General features: G+C 36.0%; 1 protein-coding gene across 2 annotated transcripts; it reads right to left on the reverse strand.

Annotated features, from left to right (window-relative positions):
- Positions 1 to 119: 119 nt before the first annotated feature.
- Positions 120 to 21137, reverse strand: LOC103475082 (cullin-5). Of its 2 annotated transcripts, none has more exons than XM_008426483.3 (19): positions 21014 to 21137; positions 19290 to 19399; positions 16699 to 16798; positions 15756 to 15932; positions 15172 to 15313; positions 14735 to 14880; positions 12800 to 12880; positions 12522 to 12615; positions 11305 to 11435; positions 10535 to 10642; positions 9078 to 9142; positions 8863 to 8995; positions 8656 to 8787; positions 8401 to 8524; positions 6564 to 6739; positions 6318 to 6479; positions 5351 to 5469; positions 5080 to 5203; positions 120 to 3784 (listed from the first exon to the last, which is right to left on the reverse strand). In XM_008426483.3, the coding sequence occupies exons 1-19, from the start codon at positions 21035 to 21037 to the stop codon at positions 3590 to 3592; spliced, it is 2343 nt and encodes a 780-aa protein (XP_008424705.2). In that variant the 5' UTR covers positions 21038 to 21137; the 3' UTR covers positions 120 to 3589. The 2 variants fall into 2 exon arrangements, with proteins under 2 accessions (XP_008424705.2, XP_008424704.2); XM_008426482.3 differs by having other exon boundaries at positions 19290 to 19435; positions 21014 to 21053.
- Between the last annotated feature and the right edge of the window lie 622 nt (positions 21138 to 21759).

Raw genomic sequence — 21759 nt, forward strand, 5'->3', positions numbered from 1 at the left:
GCACTGATGCTAATAACTCAAATAAAGAAAACAATTAAAATTGTTATTGTTTCTATGCGTTTTTAGCTGGACGCATTAATGAACTCGACTCACCTCACAAAGAAAAAGACGTCAACACAGATGTTTTAAAAGGACTTTATATGAAAGCAACATGAGCACAGAATAGATCCATGTAAGGAAACAAAGAGCCCTCCTGATTTTTATCACATTAAACCTCATTAAGATGCGTTTCTATGGTCTGGTGGGAGTCCAGGGCTAACAGGAAGTCTCTCAGAGCATCAGTGGTTTAATGAAGTAAGGATTAACTTCTACAGATGCATGTTGATTAATTTTAATGTTGTTGGAAGGTGAATTTATTTCAGTAATTCAAATTGAAAAAAATAAAACTTTAATGTTGTACAGATTCATCACACATAGTGATATATTTCAAGTTATTTCTGATGATTATGGATTGTAGCTGAAAAAAATTATCTAAAATAAAAATATTAAGATCAATAAAAACAGATTTGATACGGAAATGTTTTTGTCTGTACAGACTTAACAGTCGTCCTGCAGACATCGATACTTTCCACAAGCAGAGCCAAAAAACGTCGGCTGTTCAGAGTGCAATGGAAAGTTGAGTGGAAGGAAAAAATGTGTTTAAGAAAACAAGGTGCAAAACCAAAAAGTATAACCATAATGGTTGGATTCCTTGTATCAAACAAATTCTCAACCACAGATATCAGATATTCTTACTAGAGCAGAGGAAAAAGATGCTATTCTGATTCTAAGAGGTCAAAAATCTTGTTTTTAAAAGTCATTTTTTAATTTCAATTGCAAATCAAGGTCAGTGTGGAGGGAAAGTGGAGAACCACAGGATCCAAGTTCCTTGGAGTTTCCAGTCAGTAGCTGCGTTTCCACTGGCCATAAAATTGTGCAAAGTGGAACTGCAAATTTAAATTTGTTTAAAGGAAACAAGGCAGTTTCGAAAAAAAATTAGTTTTTTGACTAAAACTTACGATGAGGTGGCTGTTTCGGTTGCATCGAAATTAGTGTATTTTACAAAACTGCAATGGAAACGCATTTTCTGTGTCACATGATCAACAATCATATGTTACTACTGGTGGAAATGAAGAAGATGACAAACAGGAAGTGATTGGAGAACGATGGCGCAGTGTGATTTTTAATGATTTATCGCATTAACTAACATATTCAAATGTGATTTTAATTGCATTTCTCATTTAATGTTAACACCAAAATTGAAAAATTGTGTTTTTTCCCAACAATAGTAGAATATCTATAAAGCTTTGCAACCATTTGTAATGGAAAAGCAGCTGGTGACGTTTTGTGTCAGCAAGTCATCTGCTGGTTCTGGTCCACTGAGTTTTCTGAAGTCAACAGTCAACCAGGAAACTCTAGAGCTCTTCATGCTTCCCTGACCTTTAACCCCATAAAATGGGTGAGGAAGATGAGAGACTCCAGACCCAAGAAGGCAGATGGTGTGAAAGGAGCTATAAAAGAAATCTGGGTTTCCATTACACCTCAGCAGAACCACAGGCTGATCTCCTCCATGCCACGCCGCATTGATGCACTAATTCATGCAAAAACAATCCCAACACATCACTGAGTGCAAAGATGTGAACACTGACATATATGCTTAAAACTGAGGCAATGAATGTAGCGTTTTCTTTACCTGTAAGCCATAATCACTAAAACTGGAAAGAAACAAAAGTAGAAATATTTTACTGTTCTGAGATATCCGACAAGAAATACTGCACTTTTAGAAAATATTCTATTTTTTTCAGATGTATTAGTTTAACGTTGTTGGTATTTTATCAGTTGTGAACAATAAACAACAGAAACACTTGAAATAAATAAATAACTGTGTGATGAAACTTTATTGTATACAAGTTAAACTTTTTCAACTGAATAATGAAATAAATCATTTTAGGATGATGCATTTGTTTAGAAGTGGTCACATTAATGTATAAATCTGCTGCTTCATGTGGAAGTGGTAGTTGCCAATTTTCTTTTTTAAATATTTAGTCTGTTTTTGCAAACTTAATATCAGATTCAGGTGATTCTAGAGCTCGATAAAGTCAGAATATGCCCCAATATGTGAAACTCTAGAGCTGAGAGAGGGTGTACTTTCTTTTCCCACTTGCAAAAACACAAAATCTTTGAGTAATTTTGTTAAGAACTTAAAATAAGACAAAACTAATTTATAAGTAACTTTTCAATTAGATAGAGGAGCTTGTTTTAACTCTGTAAATCTTGAATATTGATTTTAAAAAGTCACAGTTAGTTCCACATGCAATTCTTTTTACTTATAACATGGAAAAATGTAATAAGTGTAAAACTCTGCCAGTTGAACAAGTACTTCTTCATCAGCATTGAGGAATTATTTAAAACAAGCTCATATATGTTGCTGAAAAGTTGCTTGTACATTAGTTTTGTCCTATTTTAAGTATAATAAGATGTATGCACTAGAAACTAGACAAAAAAATAGTTGGTAATATTTAGCGTTTTTGCAGTGTGTATCCAAACACCATCAAGCTTACTTATTAACCAGAAATGATAGAAACTCTCTTTTTCTTTTCCTGTTGATCTGATTATTTTGACGCAAAAAAGTAACCTGGTCATTAATTTCACTTTGTCCGGCTTGGAATTTAATTTCATAATGTCGAGTTCATTGGTTCTTACACACCAAATAAATAGTCTGCAGGGTGATAACGGTTCAGCAATGGACTAAAAATATAAACTGTTTAACTGTAATCACATGGCAGAGTAAGAAAATCAAAAATCGACTTTGTAACTGTGGCAGATCCTCGGTTTCCATTACCTCCATCACAAAGTGTGATCGTTTTTCCGTTGATGGAAAAAAACTAAATAATAATAATAATCATAGAGCAGCATGCTGTTGAAAGTGCACATAGAGATACACACACATAAAAGAACACGTACACGTCATGCACCCAAACACACGCAACACCCACGCGACACAAACACACACAATTTGGCAAGAAATACTCCTCGGTACTCTGAACTAGTCCTTTCGCAGTCTCCGCTCCTCCTGGTCGGCAACTTTCACTCGCAATTCTTTTGAGTTTCAACAAGAGCGATAGCGAATAGGAGGGATGCAAGATGGCCGCCACAGAGATGGCCGCCGCAAAGACGGCAGCCGAGGCCTCAAGAGAAAGCGAATAACTGTCCTCCCTTCGCAGCACACGTCACTCTCCATCTCTTCTGCAGCTCTCTGCTGAGGAAAGTAAGGCAGGAAGTATTTAATTTTTAGTGTGTAACTGTTTTTGTTTTTCTTCTGAGCTGAGCTGCTGGCAAAAAGGCCCGCCGTGCCGTGCGTTTCCCCGGATTGGACACTAGAGGGCAGCGAAGACAAACAACGACTCAACGCTACATCTTTAAATGACACACCGGCGTCACACAAACAGAAAAAAACATCCACACTTTTGTTTAAAAGGCTCAACCTCGTCCCTCCGTCGACCTTCGTCAGGCCTCTCCCTCTGTTCGGCTCCTCTTCGGGATCACAAAGCGCCGGTGGCGGCCCCAGCGGTAAAAGAAAAACAGCGGAAATGCACTCGGTGCTGGGTGCCTAGGCCATGTAGATGAAGGTGTTGATGTCCGATTCGTCCCTCTTTATATATTTGTGTTCGATGAGCCACTCGATCTGCTCCTTTATCATCTTCTTCTGAGGCAAAAACATATTTTTCAGGATTTCCACCAGCTCCGTTTGCAGCTGAGCGTTGCTGATGCGCTTCCTCATCTTCATGATTTGGATGATAGCCTCCTGAATACAAAATGCGGATTTTTAATTAAAACTACATTTTTTTTCACATTTTATCTTACACATTTATATTCCGCAAAACTGCAATGGAAACACTTTTTTCACATCACACTAGTCACATGATCAACAACTGGATGTTAGTACTGGTGGGAAAAACGAAGAAGACGACAGTAGTAGTTGGAGGATGATGGCGCTGCATGTTGTTAATGACTTACTGCGTGAACACGTGAGATTTTTAATGCCGTTTCTTACTAAGTGGAAACACCGCAACTGCAAAATTGTGGGGGTATTTTTCGATATTAGTGAAATATTGACAAAGTTTTGCGCACATTTGTAATGTAAATACAGCTAGAGAAACTGCTAGGGAAAATGTAGTGCAGTAATTGTCCTCCATAAGTCAAATATAATTAGAAAACGAAGATAAAGCAAAGCTGGTAGAGGCAAACATGAGAGGGCTTGGCACAGAAACTAAAACCGATTCTACATACACTGCAAAAACAGAAAATCTTACATAATTCTTGTTTGAAAGAGATAGTTCCATGTTACGGCCCCTGGCCTCTTGAGGCTGTGCAGGCTTTGGGGGCGTCACCTTCCACTTGTAGAAAAAGTCTACAAGTGGAACTATATCTTTCAATCAATAATCATGAATTATTTACCAAAAATAAACTTCTATATCTTGCTGAAAAATTACTTCTAAGTTACTATACTTTAAATATGACAAAACTAAGATATCTGGTGTTGAAACTAGACTAAATTACTTGTTTGTTTTTTTTCTAGTGTATAATGTGTTTCACACTGCAAAAGCACAAAATCTTACCAAGTATTTTTGTCTAGTTTTTAGTGTAAATGTCTTATTACACTTAGTTTTGTCTTATTTTAAGTAACATGCAAGTAAGATATATAGGACCTTGTTTTAAGTCAGATTTAATTTATGACATTTTTACCATTTTATAAGTGAAATAATCTGCCAGAGGAATAAGTGCTTTTTCATCAATATTGGAGGGTTGACTAAAAACAAGCTCCTACATCTTGGCAAAAGGTTACTTTGTCTTATTTCAAGTGTAATAAGATATTTACATTACAAACTAGACTAAAATACTTGGTGAAACTGTGATTTTACAGTGCAGTTTCTCCAGTTGCTGTGTGTTTTCAGTGTTTGGAGTGTAAACACGCTCCTGTATATTTGACCTGATGCCTCCAACATCCTGGAACTATCAACCATAAAATGAAAGGACTTGTTGACCCGACTCGTTGCTCCATTAATGTCGAGAAAGCATCAGTGCAACCTAGCAACATACCTGAGTTCTGAGTATTCTGAGCTGAACGATTCCTTCATTCTCCTCCTCTCTCATTCGCTCCGTCGTGAGCTGCAGCCGACCAATCAAATTGATCTTCCCTCTCTTCTGGACTTTGGAGTTTTTGCTGAGAAAAGACACAGAATACCAAAGAATCCCCACGTATTAAAATGTAATGTGTAAGAAATTGGAGCATCAATTTTTCCCCTCTCCAAATCTTGAACATTTACATCAAAATAAAGGATGCAATTTATTTTCTGTTGCAGTGACCTACATGAGCGAGAACTCCTGGTTGACGTAGAAGAGCGTGGCATCTGTAAAGTCTTTGGGCGAGCTAACGGACGGGTCATACGACAGGACTTGCTTCTTCAGTTTAGGAAACGCAACCAGAGACTGTAAAAACAGAAAACAACAATTTATGTGGTAAAATACCAGGTATTTTTGGTGTAATTTCTATTATTAAAACAAACTCCTATTTCTTGATGAAAAGTTAATTATAAGCAGAGGGTAAGAGTACCCAAAAATTGTACTCCAGTAAAAGTAGCAATACATTTTTTACTCAAGTAAAAGTGAAAAAGTATTTGGTAAAAAAGTCTACTCAAGTACTGAGAAGCTGATCAAATTATCAATAATTTAATATTTAAAAATGATTGATAATTGTCAGACAGACCAAATTTTAAAATTAAGTGGAAATATTGGTATTTTAAGAACAAAAATGATAATAATTCAAGTAAGTAACAAAAAAAGAAACAAAATTGGGCAAAAGAAAATGTTTCCAAATCAGTTTCTTTCAATAAAAAACTCATTAAACTTTAACAAAAACTGCAGGTGTGTGTCTGTGTCTGGTGAATGTTTGGTTAAAACATGATTGTTTTCATTCAGAGGGTCAAAAAATCCAGAAATTTTATTCAAGTAAGAGTAAAAATACTTCATAGTAAAATTGCAGAAGCAAAAGTAAAAAGTACAGTGTAGCAAAAATACTCCTAAGAGTCAATTTTTTCAAAAGCGTTACTCATGTAAATGTAACTAGTTACAACCCAACTCTGATTAGAAGGTGGCTTTGTTTTATTTTAAGTGAACTAAGATATTTGCACAAGAAACTAGACCAAAACTACATGGTAAAATTGAGTGTTTTTGCAGTGACAGAAATCTTCACAGGTTGGTTATGAGTCTTATTAAAACAAACTTCATGCAGCTGAAAAGAAAAACAGACGTTTTGTTGTTTATTGTTCTGTTCTGACCCAAAGCGTTCGGCGCAGCTCCGCGTCAGGAAGCTCCGTGGCCAGTTTGAGATTCTCAAAGCTGATTTTCTCTCTCGGCCTCTGATTCCAGGCAAACAGCACGGCGAGCTGGAAGGTCGTGACCTCAAGGTCATACTGGCCCACCTCGTTCTTAAAGGTGATCTGAACAAACATCAAAAAGATTTAAAAGAGGTTTAAATGTGGGGGATTAAACTCACAGAAACAGCAGAGGTTTGTTGTACTCACAATGCCGTTGGACATGAGGTGATGCCAGTGGAGTTTCCGACCGCTGTGGTTCCTCTTGTAGAAGTCCTCGACCTCGGGGATCAGGTCCTCCAGCTCCGTCGGCAGCGAGACGAAAACCTTCTCGCTGCTCCGTGACCACGCCCCGGCGTTCAGGATCTTAATGTTCACGCTGTCCGCTGCAGAAACATGAACCGGGACTCAGGGTGAGAATCGATTTGGGATTTTCATTATGCTTCAGCTTTGTTTCGTTCTGACTCTGTCCAATTCAGTTAGTTTCAATTCGTTTCTTGACTGTCAGCTAAATGGTGTGTAGTTTTAGTTTAGTTTGTATTAGTTGTAGTAGTGGTTTTAGTTTTTCATACTCTGGTTAATCTTTAGGTGCTGAATTCATAACGTATTGTACTGATTTGGTAATGAATGCTCAACAGAAGATACAATTTTCAAAAAATATATAAAATTATCGCTGAACAACCAACTGACTCTGTTGTTTTCTCCCAACTTTTGTGGACTAGGATCAACATGGAGTGCCGTAAACTGTTTGTGTTGGGGCTGGGGGGATATTTCACATCAGTTCAAAGGGCTAATAAATAGATTCATAAACACAAAAACAAAGAATATTACATATATAATTTCAATATGTTCTAGTAAGTTTTATAAATGTATGGTATAGTTGCAGTTAGTTGTAGTTTTTTTCCCATTAATTTCTGTTTTTATTCATTTCAGTTAATAAAAATGTTTTCTCAATTTCAGTTTTTGTTATTTTGTTAGTTTTATTTAACTATAATAACCTTGCTATGGGTGGGTATTTATTGTATCGTTTATCATTTATCCTGATATCTTTGATTTATTGTTAACACAATAAATTGCAATTGATGTTTATAAACCCCTAAAACTGTCGGTATTTTCTTTTTACAGTTTTTTCATCATCAATGAATAGCAGTACATTTGAAAAATATGATTAAATGTAGCTACTGTGTGTATATTAAGGATAAAAATCACACTTCGTATTAGAGCAGTATTTATGTTTGTGAGGCTATAGTTGCTCTGCCATGCAGTCACAGTCATACAGTTAAGTAAAAAGAAGAAATAAATTGTTTTTATCCTCCATTTATTGTTATAACAATATTTCCACAAAATATTATCTATAAAACTGTAAGTTCATATCCCTGACTATTTTCGAGGTTTCCAATTCACAATCACAGGAATTAACCCAAAAAAATAAAAACAAAAATTATGCATTAACTAATGAATTGTGAGTTTATTGCAAATTTTATGGAAAAATTACATATTTTTTTAAAAATCAGGTTTAAGTGATATTAACTCCCACCTGCAGGTGGCAGTATTTCTCACTTAAACTGCTGGCAGAGTAAGTAACACATGTCCGTCTTAGCTAGCAGACGGACATGTCACTGCCGAACTAATTTAGCTAGTTCGGCAGTGACTATTCCAGTAAATATCACTGATATTTACTTTAGTGTCACACAGAGGTGGGTAGATTATTCACAAACTGTGATCAAGTAATAGCTTTAATGTACTCATATTGTTTATAAGTTATACAGGAATGAGGCGAAAGCTAGTTCTACACCGGTGGCTTGCTTATCGTTGTCATAGCAACTCCATAAAGTTCACAGAAGTGAAATGTCACATGAGAACTATGTATTAGGCTTTAACAGAAATGTCAAAGCCAGCGTTTCATAACTTTTAAACTACGACACAAAAAACAAGTTTCAGTTTTATCATCACTTCAAACAGAACTGGCAGCTGAAACTCATAAAACAGCCACTGAATTTGGGTTTATCAATTTGTTTAGTGTTTTTAGTTTAGTTTGTAGTCGTACCTGGTAGAGCCAGCTTGTTGTGTTTGTGCATCTCCTTGAAGACCTGATTGAGATCCTCTGAGACCTTGATGTCCTGAAACATCCTGGCCAGCTTGTTCACATAGTCAGCAGGCATTCCTACTTCCTACAGAGACATAATCATCACAAGCTTTTTCCAAACCTCCAAAACACAGAACTGAAACTCAAGGATTTCCAGCACCTGTACCAGGACCCTGTAATGATGATTATTTCTGAATTCGTCTGAGTGGGACTCACCCTCAGCCACTCCACCATGTTCTCCTCAATCTCGCTGTCGGCTGAAATGTCCAGAATAAGGCGCCTGGTCAGGTGAGCTTTGTGGTACCGCATAAAGACGTCTTTGTTCTGGACGTACTTCAACACCAAGAGCTGCAGGGACGGCGGAGGAGAAATCATGAAGCCGGCGGGAAGAAAACAGGCGAACGGGTCGGGGAATCCACTCACCACTTCTTTGAGTTTCAGCTCGATTTCTTCAGAGGTAAGTTTCTTGCTGAGGGGCGTTTTCCTCAGCAACATGTCACAGTAGTTCGCCAGCAGCTCGGGACATTTGGACTCAGGCTGAGTTTTCATTCCCACTCTGATTAAAAACAAACAGTCGAACGTTGATGCCAATGTTACAACAGCGACGGGTTTTAACGGGTTGTTTGTCTCAGACTCACCCCTTCTGCTTCATAGGAAGCTCCAGCTTGAAGATTGTTGCATCGTTGACGACGGCTTTGTAAGCCTTGGAATGAAAACAACAAAAGGATTTAAAAAATCCAAATGTGTGTGTGTGTGTGTGTGTGTGTGTGTGTGTGTGTGTGTGTGTGTGTGTGTGTGTAAGTAAGTAAGTAAGGAAAAGAAAGAAAGAAAAATAAAGAAAGAAAAAGAAAGAAAGAAAGAAAGAATGAGAGAAAAAAAGAATGAGAGAAAAAAAAGAATGAGAGAAAAAAAGAATGAGAGAAAAAAAGAAAGAGAGAAAAAAAGAATGAGAGAAAAAAAGAAAAAGAAAAAAAGAAAAAAGAAAGAAAGAAAGAAAGAATGAGAGAAAAAAAGAAAGAAAGGTTTTGTCATTATTACTTTTGACTATTTATTTGGGACAGAAACACCATTTCCTTTTTTATTTTAAATTATTTTTTTCAATTCTATTTTTATTTCTTTACTTGTTAAATATTTGTTTTTAACTTTTTAAATATTTTATTATTTTAGATTTTTTTATTTTATTTTCTAAATATTTAATAAAATGTCATCAACTTTTAATTTATTAATTTTTTTACATATCTATTTACAACCTTATTTATTTTTACTTTGTTTGCTAAATATTTGATCACATTTTATTATTATTCTATTTATTTATGTTATATTTTATTCTTCCATTATTATATTTGTCTTTAACTTTTTAATTTGTGTATTTACGTCATATTTTATTCATTTTTTAAAATTTTATTCTTTAATTTAATTTTAATTATTTATTTGTTAAATATTTAATCAGTCCAGAAAACTTTTTAATTTTACTATTTGATATTTTATTTATGTATTTATTATTTTAAACTTTATTTATTAAATGTTTAACAAATTCTGTCACAAATGTTTTATCTATTTTTTTTATTTATTTAGTTTTTGTTTTAAATTTTATTCTTTTTATTTACTTATTTATTCAATATCTAATTATCCTGTCATAAATTCTAATATTTTAAATACTGACTGAGGCGTTGAGAGTCTGAGATGGACGTCTGTTTTTCGGGTGAATTTTCTGGAATGTTTCTGGGGATAGTGGCAGCTAGCATAAATATTTCTAACTGGACAACAACAGAAATGAAATAGCTTGTAAAAATAATCTTAATGAAGTTTTCCATGCTGATGTGGAGCAACAGTTAACTTTTTAAAGAACATTACTACTGATACATGTCCTCATTGTGATGCCAAAACTACAACTATCATCTATTCAGAGAGCTTTAATTTGTAGCATCTGGCTGCTACTTTCCATCTTAAATCCTACAAAAAAAACACACAAAGCTTCTCCATTTGTGCACATGAGGTTAGATTAAAACAGCTTAAAAACCAGCGAGTCAGTTTATTTCTGTGACTAACTCTGAGAGCTGAAGGTTGTGGTTTGAGGGCAAGACTAAAAACACACCTTATCTCTTGCTGTGAGGAAGCGCGGGTCATCCTGGAAAGCCTCCTTCACCAGTTTACTGAAGCGATTAAACAACGTCAGCAGCTGCTCCACATACTTCTCAGAGTCCTGCAACAACATTTACAAACTATCAAGAGTTCGGTAATAACTGCTTACATTTACTCAGTTACATTTACTTGAGTAACCTTTTTGAAAAAAAAATTATTTTAGGAGTATTTTTACTATGTTGTATTTTAAGTAATTTTATTATGAAGTATTTCTACTATTATTTGAGTAAAATTTCTGGATTTTCCTCCCACTGAATGAAAAACAAACAAGTTTTAACCAGAAATTCACAAGACACAGAGACACACCTGCAGTTTTTGTTAAAGTTTCATCAGTTTTTTATTGAAAGAAACCCATTTGGAAAAAAAAATATTTTGCCTGATTTTGTTATTTATATGAATTATTGTGAGTTTGTCCTTAAAATACCGAAATCTCCACTTAACTTTATGTTTTGGTCCGTCTGATTATGTCATTTGTAAATATTAATTGATTGATAATTTCATCAGTTCGTCAGTACTGGAGAAGACCTTTTCCCAAATACATTTCTACACTTAGATGGACACTTTTCACTTTTACTTGAGTAAAAATATGTTGAAGTAGTCCCTATATTTACTAGAGCACAATGTTTGGCTACTCTACCCGTCTCTGACAACAATGAGCTGCATGAAGAGGAATTACCCATAGATGACATGACCAGACATGGCAGCTGGAGTCGGTAAACGTACCGTAGTGATCGTCTCAGCGGCAGCTACCATGTCTGCCAGTCCAGCATTAATGATGTGCTCTTCTAGGTCCTTCAGCATGGGCTCAATCCCACTGGGAACCTTGTCCATTAGTGAAAACATGAGGTGCAGCTCTGCTCAGGGAGGGGAAAAAACAAACAAATCAGAGGAATAAAGCATGATGGAGGAAGGTCACAACCAACAATCCCTCAGGCTTTCTAAACGTTGTTTTCAGAGAATGTTCAGTTTCGATAAGAAGTTTACAGTCTGACGTCTAAGAGGGTTTTCACACCTGACTCTGTTCGGTTGGGGAACAAAATTGCAATATTTGTTACATTTTCAGCTGCTGTGGTTCGCAAACGAAGCAAACCCTTTGACAAACCTGTTCCCCTCCTCGCCTGTGGGGGCGCTGCAACAAGAACCAATGAATGGAATGACATAAAAACCTCTGAAGAAGACACAGAGCGCAACTTTCTTCTTTACGAAACGTAATCAGAAGCACGTTTTCCTCGCCCTACGTGTCAGCTACGCTACACGCACTCGCTACCATAGCAACTGACAACAACAACACTTTACGTGTCAGGATTCAACGCCAATAAACACTCAAACATCCAGTCTGTTACAGTTTAATTTTTTCAGTCTTGATGTTTATTTTGCGATTATTAATAAGCGATCTCTGAGGTACATTAGCTAACACTGCTAACAGCTAAGCTAACACAGCGGTGGCTGATTAGCTAATTTAAACGCCTGCTCTACTGATGATCCGTCAGAGTTGGTGTTTAGGTCACATTTTTGTTAAAATTTTTTAACAGAACCAAAACACACCAAATTCTACATCCCATCTAAATATTAAAGTTATCATAGTCAAGCTAGCATCACTGACCTACTTCCCTCTGCCTCACTATTTTTTTCTTAATTAAAACTCTTTCCAGACCTTGTTAGTTGTCATAGTGTTGACAAATAGCAGCAAAGTACTGCATCCCTTCTTCTTTCATACATTAGGGATACATTTAAGTTTTAGCGCATTACGTTAACAATTTAACAGCTAAAATCAATGCTAGTCATTGTTAGAGAGCAGCTTTTTGCCCTCCAGCAGAGAGACAGGGGTGGGATCTTGACGTCATGCTGTAGGGGGTCCATAGTTCCCTTAGTGAAAAATAATTGTCATAATTTACTTTAAAGATTACGATTCATTAGAAAACAGTGTTCTGGACACTCACTCTCCGTCTCGTTGCGTTTAATCATTCCTGGACATTCGGCTAGGATGGTCTCCTTGAACGAAGTTACCAAAGCGTTAACGCAACACTCCATAAGCTGCAGGGGAAAGAAACAAGATACGTAAACTGGCATCCAACACATACATAAACTTACCTAAAAAGTACCAACTATGAGGGTGATTACGAATAATATTGGTTGTATTTGTGTATTTAATGCATGACATCCTTTTTTAGCAGATAAATAAAAACATGATTTAAAGGATCTCATGAAAGACACCTACTGCTTGAACAGAATTACATTCACGTCGTGTCTCTAGATATCGAAGCGCTCTCTTCTCCTCCTCTCTGAGTTTTGCATCAGCCTGCAGGGGAAAAAAAGAAACGAACAGGAAGCAGATAAATAATGTCAAGCATGTGGCAACCACAAACTTCTGCTTATTCGGTTGGGATTTTAATGAAATTTGGAGAAGTGAAAGAAAAGCATAACGAGCCTTTTGCCACAGTCATCGTAGAGCTGTGATCAACAAACTTTCCAGTTTCTGACCCAGAAAATTTAAATGTAGGAAGGGTCATGACCCCCACTCCTGGTTGGTTTTTACCGGGCATGTAAAATTGACTTTTTTGAGTTTCACATCATGTTATAATGTTATTATCTAATCAAAAACATACATGGAGTGCTGCCCTCCCCTACTCAGCTCCTTCAAACTAGCCAGCAGCAATTAGCAAACACTTGGTGGAACTGTGCATGTGCTGAGCTTATAGGAGGTGCATCTCAGAGCAATGCTGGTAAAAACGTTGTTAAAGGAAGCCATGTTGTGATGACTTCCTGAACGCAGAGCTTCAGAAAGAGCAGGAGCTTCTTAAAGAGACAGAGGCCCAATTTCCTCTGCATTAAATTATGAAGTTAAATCTCTCTTAAGCCATATTTGATATATTCAGCACTTTTCTAACAACTGGAGTTAACATACTCACTTGACTGCATTATAAAATGGCACTATGTGTCTGGAGAAATACATAATATTATCCCTTTAAATGGTTACTTCCAAGATGCATATGCTTTCTTATTGGCATTTTTGGTATTTAGGTTGATTTCAGAACCTAATCAAACTTATTTGTGACCCCAACTTTGAAAAATACTGATGTAGGAGAGAGGAAACAAGTGGAAAAAGTGGCATTTCATTCTAGTAAAAATCAGCTCCTTGTTCTACGCTTTGCTTTATACAGAGGGTCTGGATCACTGATAAATGACTGAATCTGTTGCAGTTTTAAACAAGTAGGTCTAATTTTACCCAATCGCTAACTTTTGGCCATGGCATATGTAATACACCGGCTCGATACCAGAAATTACCTGTGAAAGCAATAAAATGTCTTGAACATTTATCTTTTCCTCAAATATTCTCAATATTTGCAAGCATGACCAACAATGACTGAACGGTTTTGTTCACTTCCTAAGCTGCTATTGCTAAAACTACAGATAAACTACAATTCTAAAACGGCACATAAAATCGACATCATCATGCACAACTTTTCCTTCCGTTTCCTGATTGGCCCAGTTGAAATTCTACCTGTAGAAATCAAGCTCAATGGGAGAAATCCAAAATGGAGGACTGAAGGGAGATGAGAATTGAGCGGGATGGTGTAGAAAGGCAATAGCCAGGACTGAAAGCTGTTCATGTGTCGCCATAAAAGTCTCCAATAACAGAAATAAAGGCGCTAAATTTGCCACTGGTCACAAAAGTTGCTGAAGGGTCTGAAAAGTTATAAAGTTAAGTTGGCAACAGTGCTTCTTTTGTCCTGACTACATCCTGCTTATCCCCACGCTTGGCCACACCCCTCTGTTGACTCTGGCTCCACCCACTTTTGTGGAATGTTTTTTAAATTGGAGGCTTTACTTTCAAAGATAGCTTCATACAGGAAGTACTTTTACCAAAAATGGTGGCATAAATTTTGTGCTTGTTCCCAAGGGAATGTATTTTCTAGATCAATAAAATAGAAAACAAATCATCCCCCCAAAAAACAGGCAAATGTGCAATATTTATAATAAAATAATTTAGAGATACATTTTTCTGCAAGAGTCCGACTACTTTGAGCGTTTCATTAAAAAACTGCCTGGTAATTACACTAATTATTTTTTGTGACACCAGAAAGAATTGTGAAATATTACAACTCCATACTAACAAGAAGGAAACTTAAAAAAAAACAAAAAAAAAACATACATATTTCATGTAGTTTTGGACACCGTTTTGCTGCAGGTAGGACGGTGCCTGTGTTCTGTAGAACCTCTCAGTGGAGTCCAGGTAGGCTTTCTCAAAGTTATCCCTGTAGATTTGCAGCTTGTCCTCCGGGTTGGAGCACAGGTTGACTGGACAGGGAGAGGAAAACACTTCATGGTAGTCACATTTCCTCCACAACCACAGGAAATAATTGTCCAAAAAAGCAACATGACAAATGGAAAAAAAGCTATAAACAGAAATCTGCAAAAAGAAAACAACTGAGATGCTGCAGTGCAAAAAAATAAAATAAAATCTAAATCTTGTCACCACAAGATCTGGAAATTTTAAAACCTCTTCTCTGCAAACTAATTTTCTGGTTTGTTGCATTTCTTCAGTCCAATCTGCTTCTCGTTACGAGTCGACGTTACGGTCTTTCTTACCGTATGATTCCCGGACGCCGATGACGAGCTGCGAGTCGAAGGCCTCGCCCAGCCTCTCTGCGTGCACCAGCTTCATCGCGCTGTCCTGCAGGCGGCTCTTAATGTTGGAAAATATCGACTCGTTCCACGTGTCCAGCATCAGCTGCAGAGAGTGAAACATGTTGAATCTACTCAAAAATGTTTCAAGTAAGATGCAAAAGAACTCATATTTTTTATGAGTTAGTTTTTTAACTATTTGGTGAGTGATATTTGTCATATTTGTAGGTGGAAACATTAATTATCACTTTTTGATAGATAGATTTATAAGGGAGCTGATCAAAACTGTCTTTCTGACGTGTGAGTTTCTATTTTCTTTATGTGCTTCCTTTTTATTACTCATCACTAAAGGTGGGTAGAGTAGCCAAAAATTGAACTGAAGTAAGAGTAGCACTACTTCAAAGTAAAAGTATTTGGTAAAAATTCTGTTTAAGTACTGAGTAACTGATCAAATCATGGATTTCTATAGGCACTGCTTGCTTCTCTGCTGACTTCCCTTCTTGCAGCTTCTACTTTTTCCTTCTTCCTTTCCTGTTTTCCCGTCTCACCTTGCGTACGATGCTGTCCTCGATGTTTGTTTTCTTGTTGCTGCCCTGCTTCCCCATCAGCGTGATCTCCAGCTGACAGAACGGTTTGGGCAGGATGTCGCACTGGGTGAAGAACTTCCTCCACTCCACGATGTACGCCTTCAGCAGCGCCGTGTCGTCTTGGTGGCTCAGCACGCGCTGCCATGGCAACGGATACAGAGGAAAAAATACTTCCTGAAAACTTCCAAGGAATTGAGTTTGCATGGTGATAAATTGGTCATAAAGTTTGTTCAAAAGACAAAAAAAAATTAAACTGGAGATTTGAAACTAAAAAATTATTTTGAAACTGCAAAACAAGAATGTGAAGTTAAAAAATAACTTTCCAGATTCAATGTGTTAAAAATGTTTTCAGTTTCAAATTTTTATTGTCAGCTTAAATTTTTTTTCCACTTCCTATTTCTTTTCAATGTATTTATTTTTTTAATCAGTTTTAAAAGGTTTTTTCGGTTTCAAATTTTTATTTTCAGCTTCAAATTTTTTTTAACTTTCAAACCTTTTTTCAGTTTTGAGCTTTTCTTTTGTTAAGTTTCAAATATTTCTTTTCAGGTTTTTTTTTTTCATTATCTGTAGAATCTGTCAAGAATTAAACATCAAACTAAACCAGCTTTAAAATAGTTTTTCCACCTCGGGAGATTTTTCTTTTATACTAACAGACCAACAGAAAATAAGGTTTAAGCACCAACATGGTGATTGTAAGTCGGCTAAAAGTGGACAGACAGTAGATGATCAACAGTAAATGAATAAAGAAGCAGACAAAGGTTCCTTCAGGAATCCTGGACAGCTGTTGATCAGAACCATGTGAAAAGTTACAGAAACGTCTGCCTCAAATCGAAACCTGACATTAGAATTAGCCAAAGAGAATTACACAGAAACAAACACTGGAGATAAATAAGAAGCTTCTTACGGTTTGTGCTTGTTTGATGAAGTCGAGGATGTCTTCTTTGAGGGCTTGGTGGATTTTAGCAGGACCTTTATCGTCCCATAAACAGACAGCATGGACGTCACTAGAAAAGAAAAAACAAAAACAAAACATGTCCAGCCTGTTCCTGTGAGGAAAACAATGATCTTCAAGCAGAAAATAACATATTTCAGACATTTAAGCAACTCTAAAATGCTAAAGTTTTACATCTAAGGTCATGATATAGATCAGGTTCTTAAATTATTTAGTTTTTTTATTTATCCTGACAGAGTATTAGGGCTAGATTAACAAAAAATACATATTTTACAAGAAAAAGTCACACAAGACTTAAATCACAATATTACTATAATAAAGTAATATTTTTACAATAAAGTTTTATGACAAAGAGTCACAATGCTATAAGAATAAAGTCATAATATCACCAGAATACAGTTGTGTGACAAACGTCTTAATAAAATGAAAATGAAGATGAAATAATACAAGAGAAAAAGGCAAAAGTCATAACATAATATTACCAAAATAAATCCAGCAACAAAGCAGTTTCAGCAAAAAGTCATAATATTATGAGAATAAAGTCACAACATTACCAGAATAAAGTTGTAATAATACATGAATAAACTCATTTTACTCTAATAAAGTTGCCTGTTTACTTAATGAAGTAGTAATTTAAGGATAAGTCCTACATAAAATGAATAAAAAATTTAAATGAGGACTGTTGAGCCTCTTGTGAAATTATTGTATCACTTTTACAAATGATACTAAACCTTTCAACACATCAGCATCAAATCATCAGCAGCAGGACGGGAAACGACCAAGTATTTAAATAAAACATCACAGACTATATTAAGCTTTACAAAAAAATAGTACTTACAGTAAGGAAGTAAGTAACAATATATAGCTTTTACTGTGTTGTATTAATATGCAAATGGCCCAACAAATAAAAAAATAACAGAACTACAAAGCTGGTGTGTTAACAAGAGGTCTCACTTTGACATAAACTGTAGGTCTGTCTTGTAATGGACAGAGTATCGAGAAATTTTACTCTGATAAAAGTAGCGATAGCTCATAATATCACTCAAGTAAAAAGTACAGTGTAGTAAAACTAAACTGCTACTTAAAGTACATTATTTCCAAAAAGTTACTCAAGTAAATGTAACTGAGCAAATGCAAAATTATAAAGTGGTTGGAGTTGATGCAAAACCAAAAAATAAATAGTATCTTTAAGATCTGGGAAGACGTTCAGTTGGACAAACTCTGCATTTAGACGAAACGGCTCTGAAATTTTATCGCACTTTCCTGACTCCTCAGAGGAGATAATAAATTCTACCTTACAATTTCTGCATCTTTTCACATGGAAGATGGTTTTCCTCTAATTTTTATTCGCATTTTTACACTGATCGAGACTCAACAACAAAGTTACAGCGAAAAGATAGTCGAATAGTCACTTCACTGAAGAGAGAAATTCACACATTCTCAAGAAAGATGGCAGACGGACTGAAGCCTGGATGAAACTCCCTCAGAACTTCTGTCCACAATGAACGCAGCTTTTTATCCATCCAAACACAATTCAGCTATTATTCAGCTCCTGACTGCAACAGGACTGGATTATTATTTCAGAATCGATTATTCTATTGATCATTCTGAGGATTAATTGGATTTAAAAGATTCTGCAGATTTTTCACTTAACCAGTTAGAAATGCATAAAATATGCAATTTGCTTTTTTAAGAATAAGAAAATAAATACTTGATTGCCTGAGATGCATTAATGTAACGTCACTTTAGTGAATTTAAAGCAGATGAAGCCAAAGCTGCCACTTGAGGAGATTTTAGGTAAAATATATTGAAAGACAAAGGTGTTTTAATCTGAAATGCAAAATACAGCTCTGGAAAAAAACTAGGAGTCCACTGCACTGAACCCCATTGAAAAGCTCCTGGTTATTCCACCAAATGTCGAGTTAAAACATTAATATTGTTGTTTCTAAATTAATATGAACTTGTTTTCTTTGCGCTATTTGAGGTCTGAGAGCACTGCATTTTTTTGTTATTTTGACAATTTCTCATTTTCTGCAAATAAATGCTAAAATAACATTTTTGCTTGAAATTTTTGAGTCATCTGGTCAGAATTTCATAGAATAAAAGAACAATGTTCATTTTGCAGGGGTCTCTTAATTATTTCCAGTTTGGGTCTGTATACTACAGTTAATGATTAATCAATTACGCAATTAGTTGACAATTATTCAAATAATAGATTAATCACAATTAATTGCTTCAGCTCTGCTTGTAGTTTTAATGATTATGGCTTAAAGATAATAAAAAACGATTAATCGTGTCATTCTTTCAGACGGCAACATTTCACATTCAATCTGTGTGTATGATGACTCTAGATAACCATAATAAATCTTAAAATATTCAATAATATTCAAGTTGTGAAAAGCCCAACTTAAAATTGAGAATAGCTGTAAGAAGAAACACCTCTAAGAAGCAAATAAATTTTGTTTTAGTTGATAATTTTACACAAACTAAAGCAGTTGTTTCCACAGCAGCTCTAATGCGGCGGATCAAAGAGCGTCTCTTACGAGAATAAGTCGAACCACTGTTGCTTGGTGACGGCCTCTTGTCTTAGCAGCTTGAGAACGATGGGCCGCATCAGGTCCCACTTGTCCTCAAACTGCAGGGACCCCTTGTTCTGCCAGAAAGACATGTGGGAAGGGTGGAGGAAAATCTAATATTACAGCACAGAAATGAGAAAATACAGGCTTGGAGTGAGACAAAGAGTATCAAGAGGAGACGAACCGATCAGGGTCGATACCGATTACTGATGTCATACCTGTCGGCTCCAGTTTTAATTTCTGTTTCTTAAATCACATAATAAAGAATAAAAATGCAATGCAGGTTGTTTGATAGGAACAGCACTGTTGTTACTAGAGCTGAAACGATCGATTAATAGTGATTAATCGGTTATTGAAATAATCATCAACTAATTTAGTAACCGATTAATTGCTAACTGGAGGATGTAAACTAAAAAAAAGGACATTTGTTGAAAAGAAACTATTCAGAGAATTAATTAAACCAAAACTTTACAAAACAGATGTACAGTTTGTATTTAACTCCTCAAGTGCAAGCTTTTTGTCCTGCTAGCTAGTCTTGCTATTTAGCTGGCTAGAATTTGTTCATTATAACCTCAGCTTTTGTGTTTGCTTCATTAATATGTCACATGGCAATGAACATGGGAATGACTGACACCAGACACGTTTATTCAAATTCTAACAGATTTTCATAAGCAATCAAAATCAGTATATTGAATAGAGTGTTGCCATTTTTGTTATAGTTTCTTTTAATCTGTTAATTCACCTCAAGACATGTAATATTGGCTGTAATCTGTTTTGGATGTATGTGACATTTTTGTGAACCATATAAAGCGTTAGTAATCTCTTCATTGTGGTTTGATAAACTACGGGCCCCAAAACAACATCTTGCTTAAGGCCCCCAGAGAGCTAGGACCGGCCCTGCTACTGATTATTAGGCGTATTTAGACACTAATATCCTGTTAAATGTGTTATCTAGGTCAGTAGATTTACACTGGAGCCAACAGGAAGTTGGTTTTAACGCTACCTAGCAGGTTAGCGGATATTTGGGGGATTAAAGCCTAACTAACCTTATTTGGGATCTGCGTATCTCTCTCTGCAGACTAAACTTTTGGCTGATGTGAATATTATTTTGAAAGGCCTTCCAGGAACAGACGCTAGGTTTAGCAACCTTATTGAGAGGTTAGCTAGCCAAAATAAAGTCCAAACAGAAGCAGCTTGAAGCGGTTCTGCTGTGGGCGTGTGGGGGAGTTCGTGGCGTGGAGGTCTGGTTTCCTTCCGAACCGTGTTACTAGCGTTTTTCTCCTCCAGTGTTTCGGCTGGGACCTGCTTCTTCTGGTCCATCTCTTGGACTGATCCACGCAGAGACCCGAGACTAGCTAACGGCTTACAGTTCTGCGTTCGGTTCCGAATCTCAGGAAGAAGGCTGGATTCGTAATTTAAGCGCATGTTCGGGGGGTGGGGGGGAATGAACAGATTAAAAGGGGACGACATGATCGGGGAAACGAACCCCGGCATAACACCGGACTTCAACAACGGCAGCGGCCACTTCAGGCGCACCTTTCTGGGTTTTTATTACATAAATGCTAACATCAGCGGAGATGTGTGGAGGCTGAAGCACCAAGAACATTTATCAGCAGTTAACTTAAAAAGACGTAACAGCAACGAACCTAAATGTGCACAGAAACAGTGAATGTAATTCAGTTGCTTCTTACCTTTAACAAATTAGGCGTCGCCATGTTTCTCCAACTTATCACCTCGCAGATTCTCGCGAGACAGGTATCAGGATTAGGTAATGGTAACCCAGTTCACCGAAATAAACTCTCTCCTGCTTCTAAAAACAGACTTGGTGGTTCATTTAATACTTATTGTCTTCTCAGTATAGAACACGATATTCTGATTACAGATAAAAGTAAATTTTAATTCTGTTTAACTAAAGTTAAAACGTCTAAAACCAACACCCCTCAAGATTTTTTACTGTTGAATTGAATAGAATAAAACAGAAACAGCATTTATTGTAATCAGATGTTGTGAGATGTAAAAGTTCACAGAAAATCTTAAAGTGTTTAAAACAATATATAAAAAAAGAACAAGATTAACAATAACATTATTGACACACTGTACATGTATAATCCCTTAACATAAAGAAAATACTATCTAGTTAATAGAAATAGGAATGTGCAACTGAGTGAAATTAGTTTTTATTGAAATGTGCATAAAGTGCATGTGTATTGCACATTAAAAAAGACAGACTATTTAAAATACAGAATATCAGTGCAGAAAAACAGATGAAAAAACATGTTTAAAAATAAGTAGATTGTGCAAATTATTTTAGTTTTAATTTAATTAATTGATCAACTAAGAACAATTGAAATATAACAACAAAGCTGAGACTGAAAGATTTCTGGCTCTTAAATGTTAAAATAATATATTTAATCTTTCTTGAAGCTGAATGGTGACA

The sequence above is a fragment of the Poecilia reticulata genome, chromosome 13 (assembly GCF_904066995.2).
Source record: "Poecilia reticulata chromosome 13, P_reticulata-male-v2, whole genome shotgun sequence".
Classification (NCBI taxonomy): Eukaryota; Metazoa; Chordata; class Actinopteri; order Cyprinodontiformes; family Poeciliidae; genus Poecilia; species Poecilia reticulata.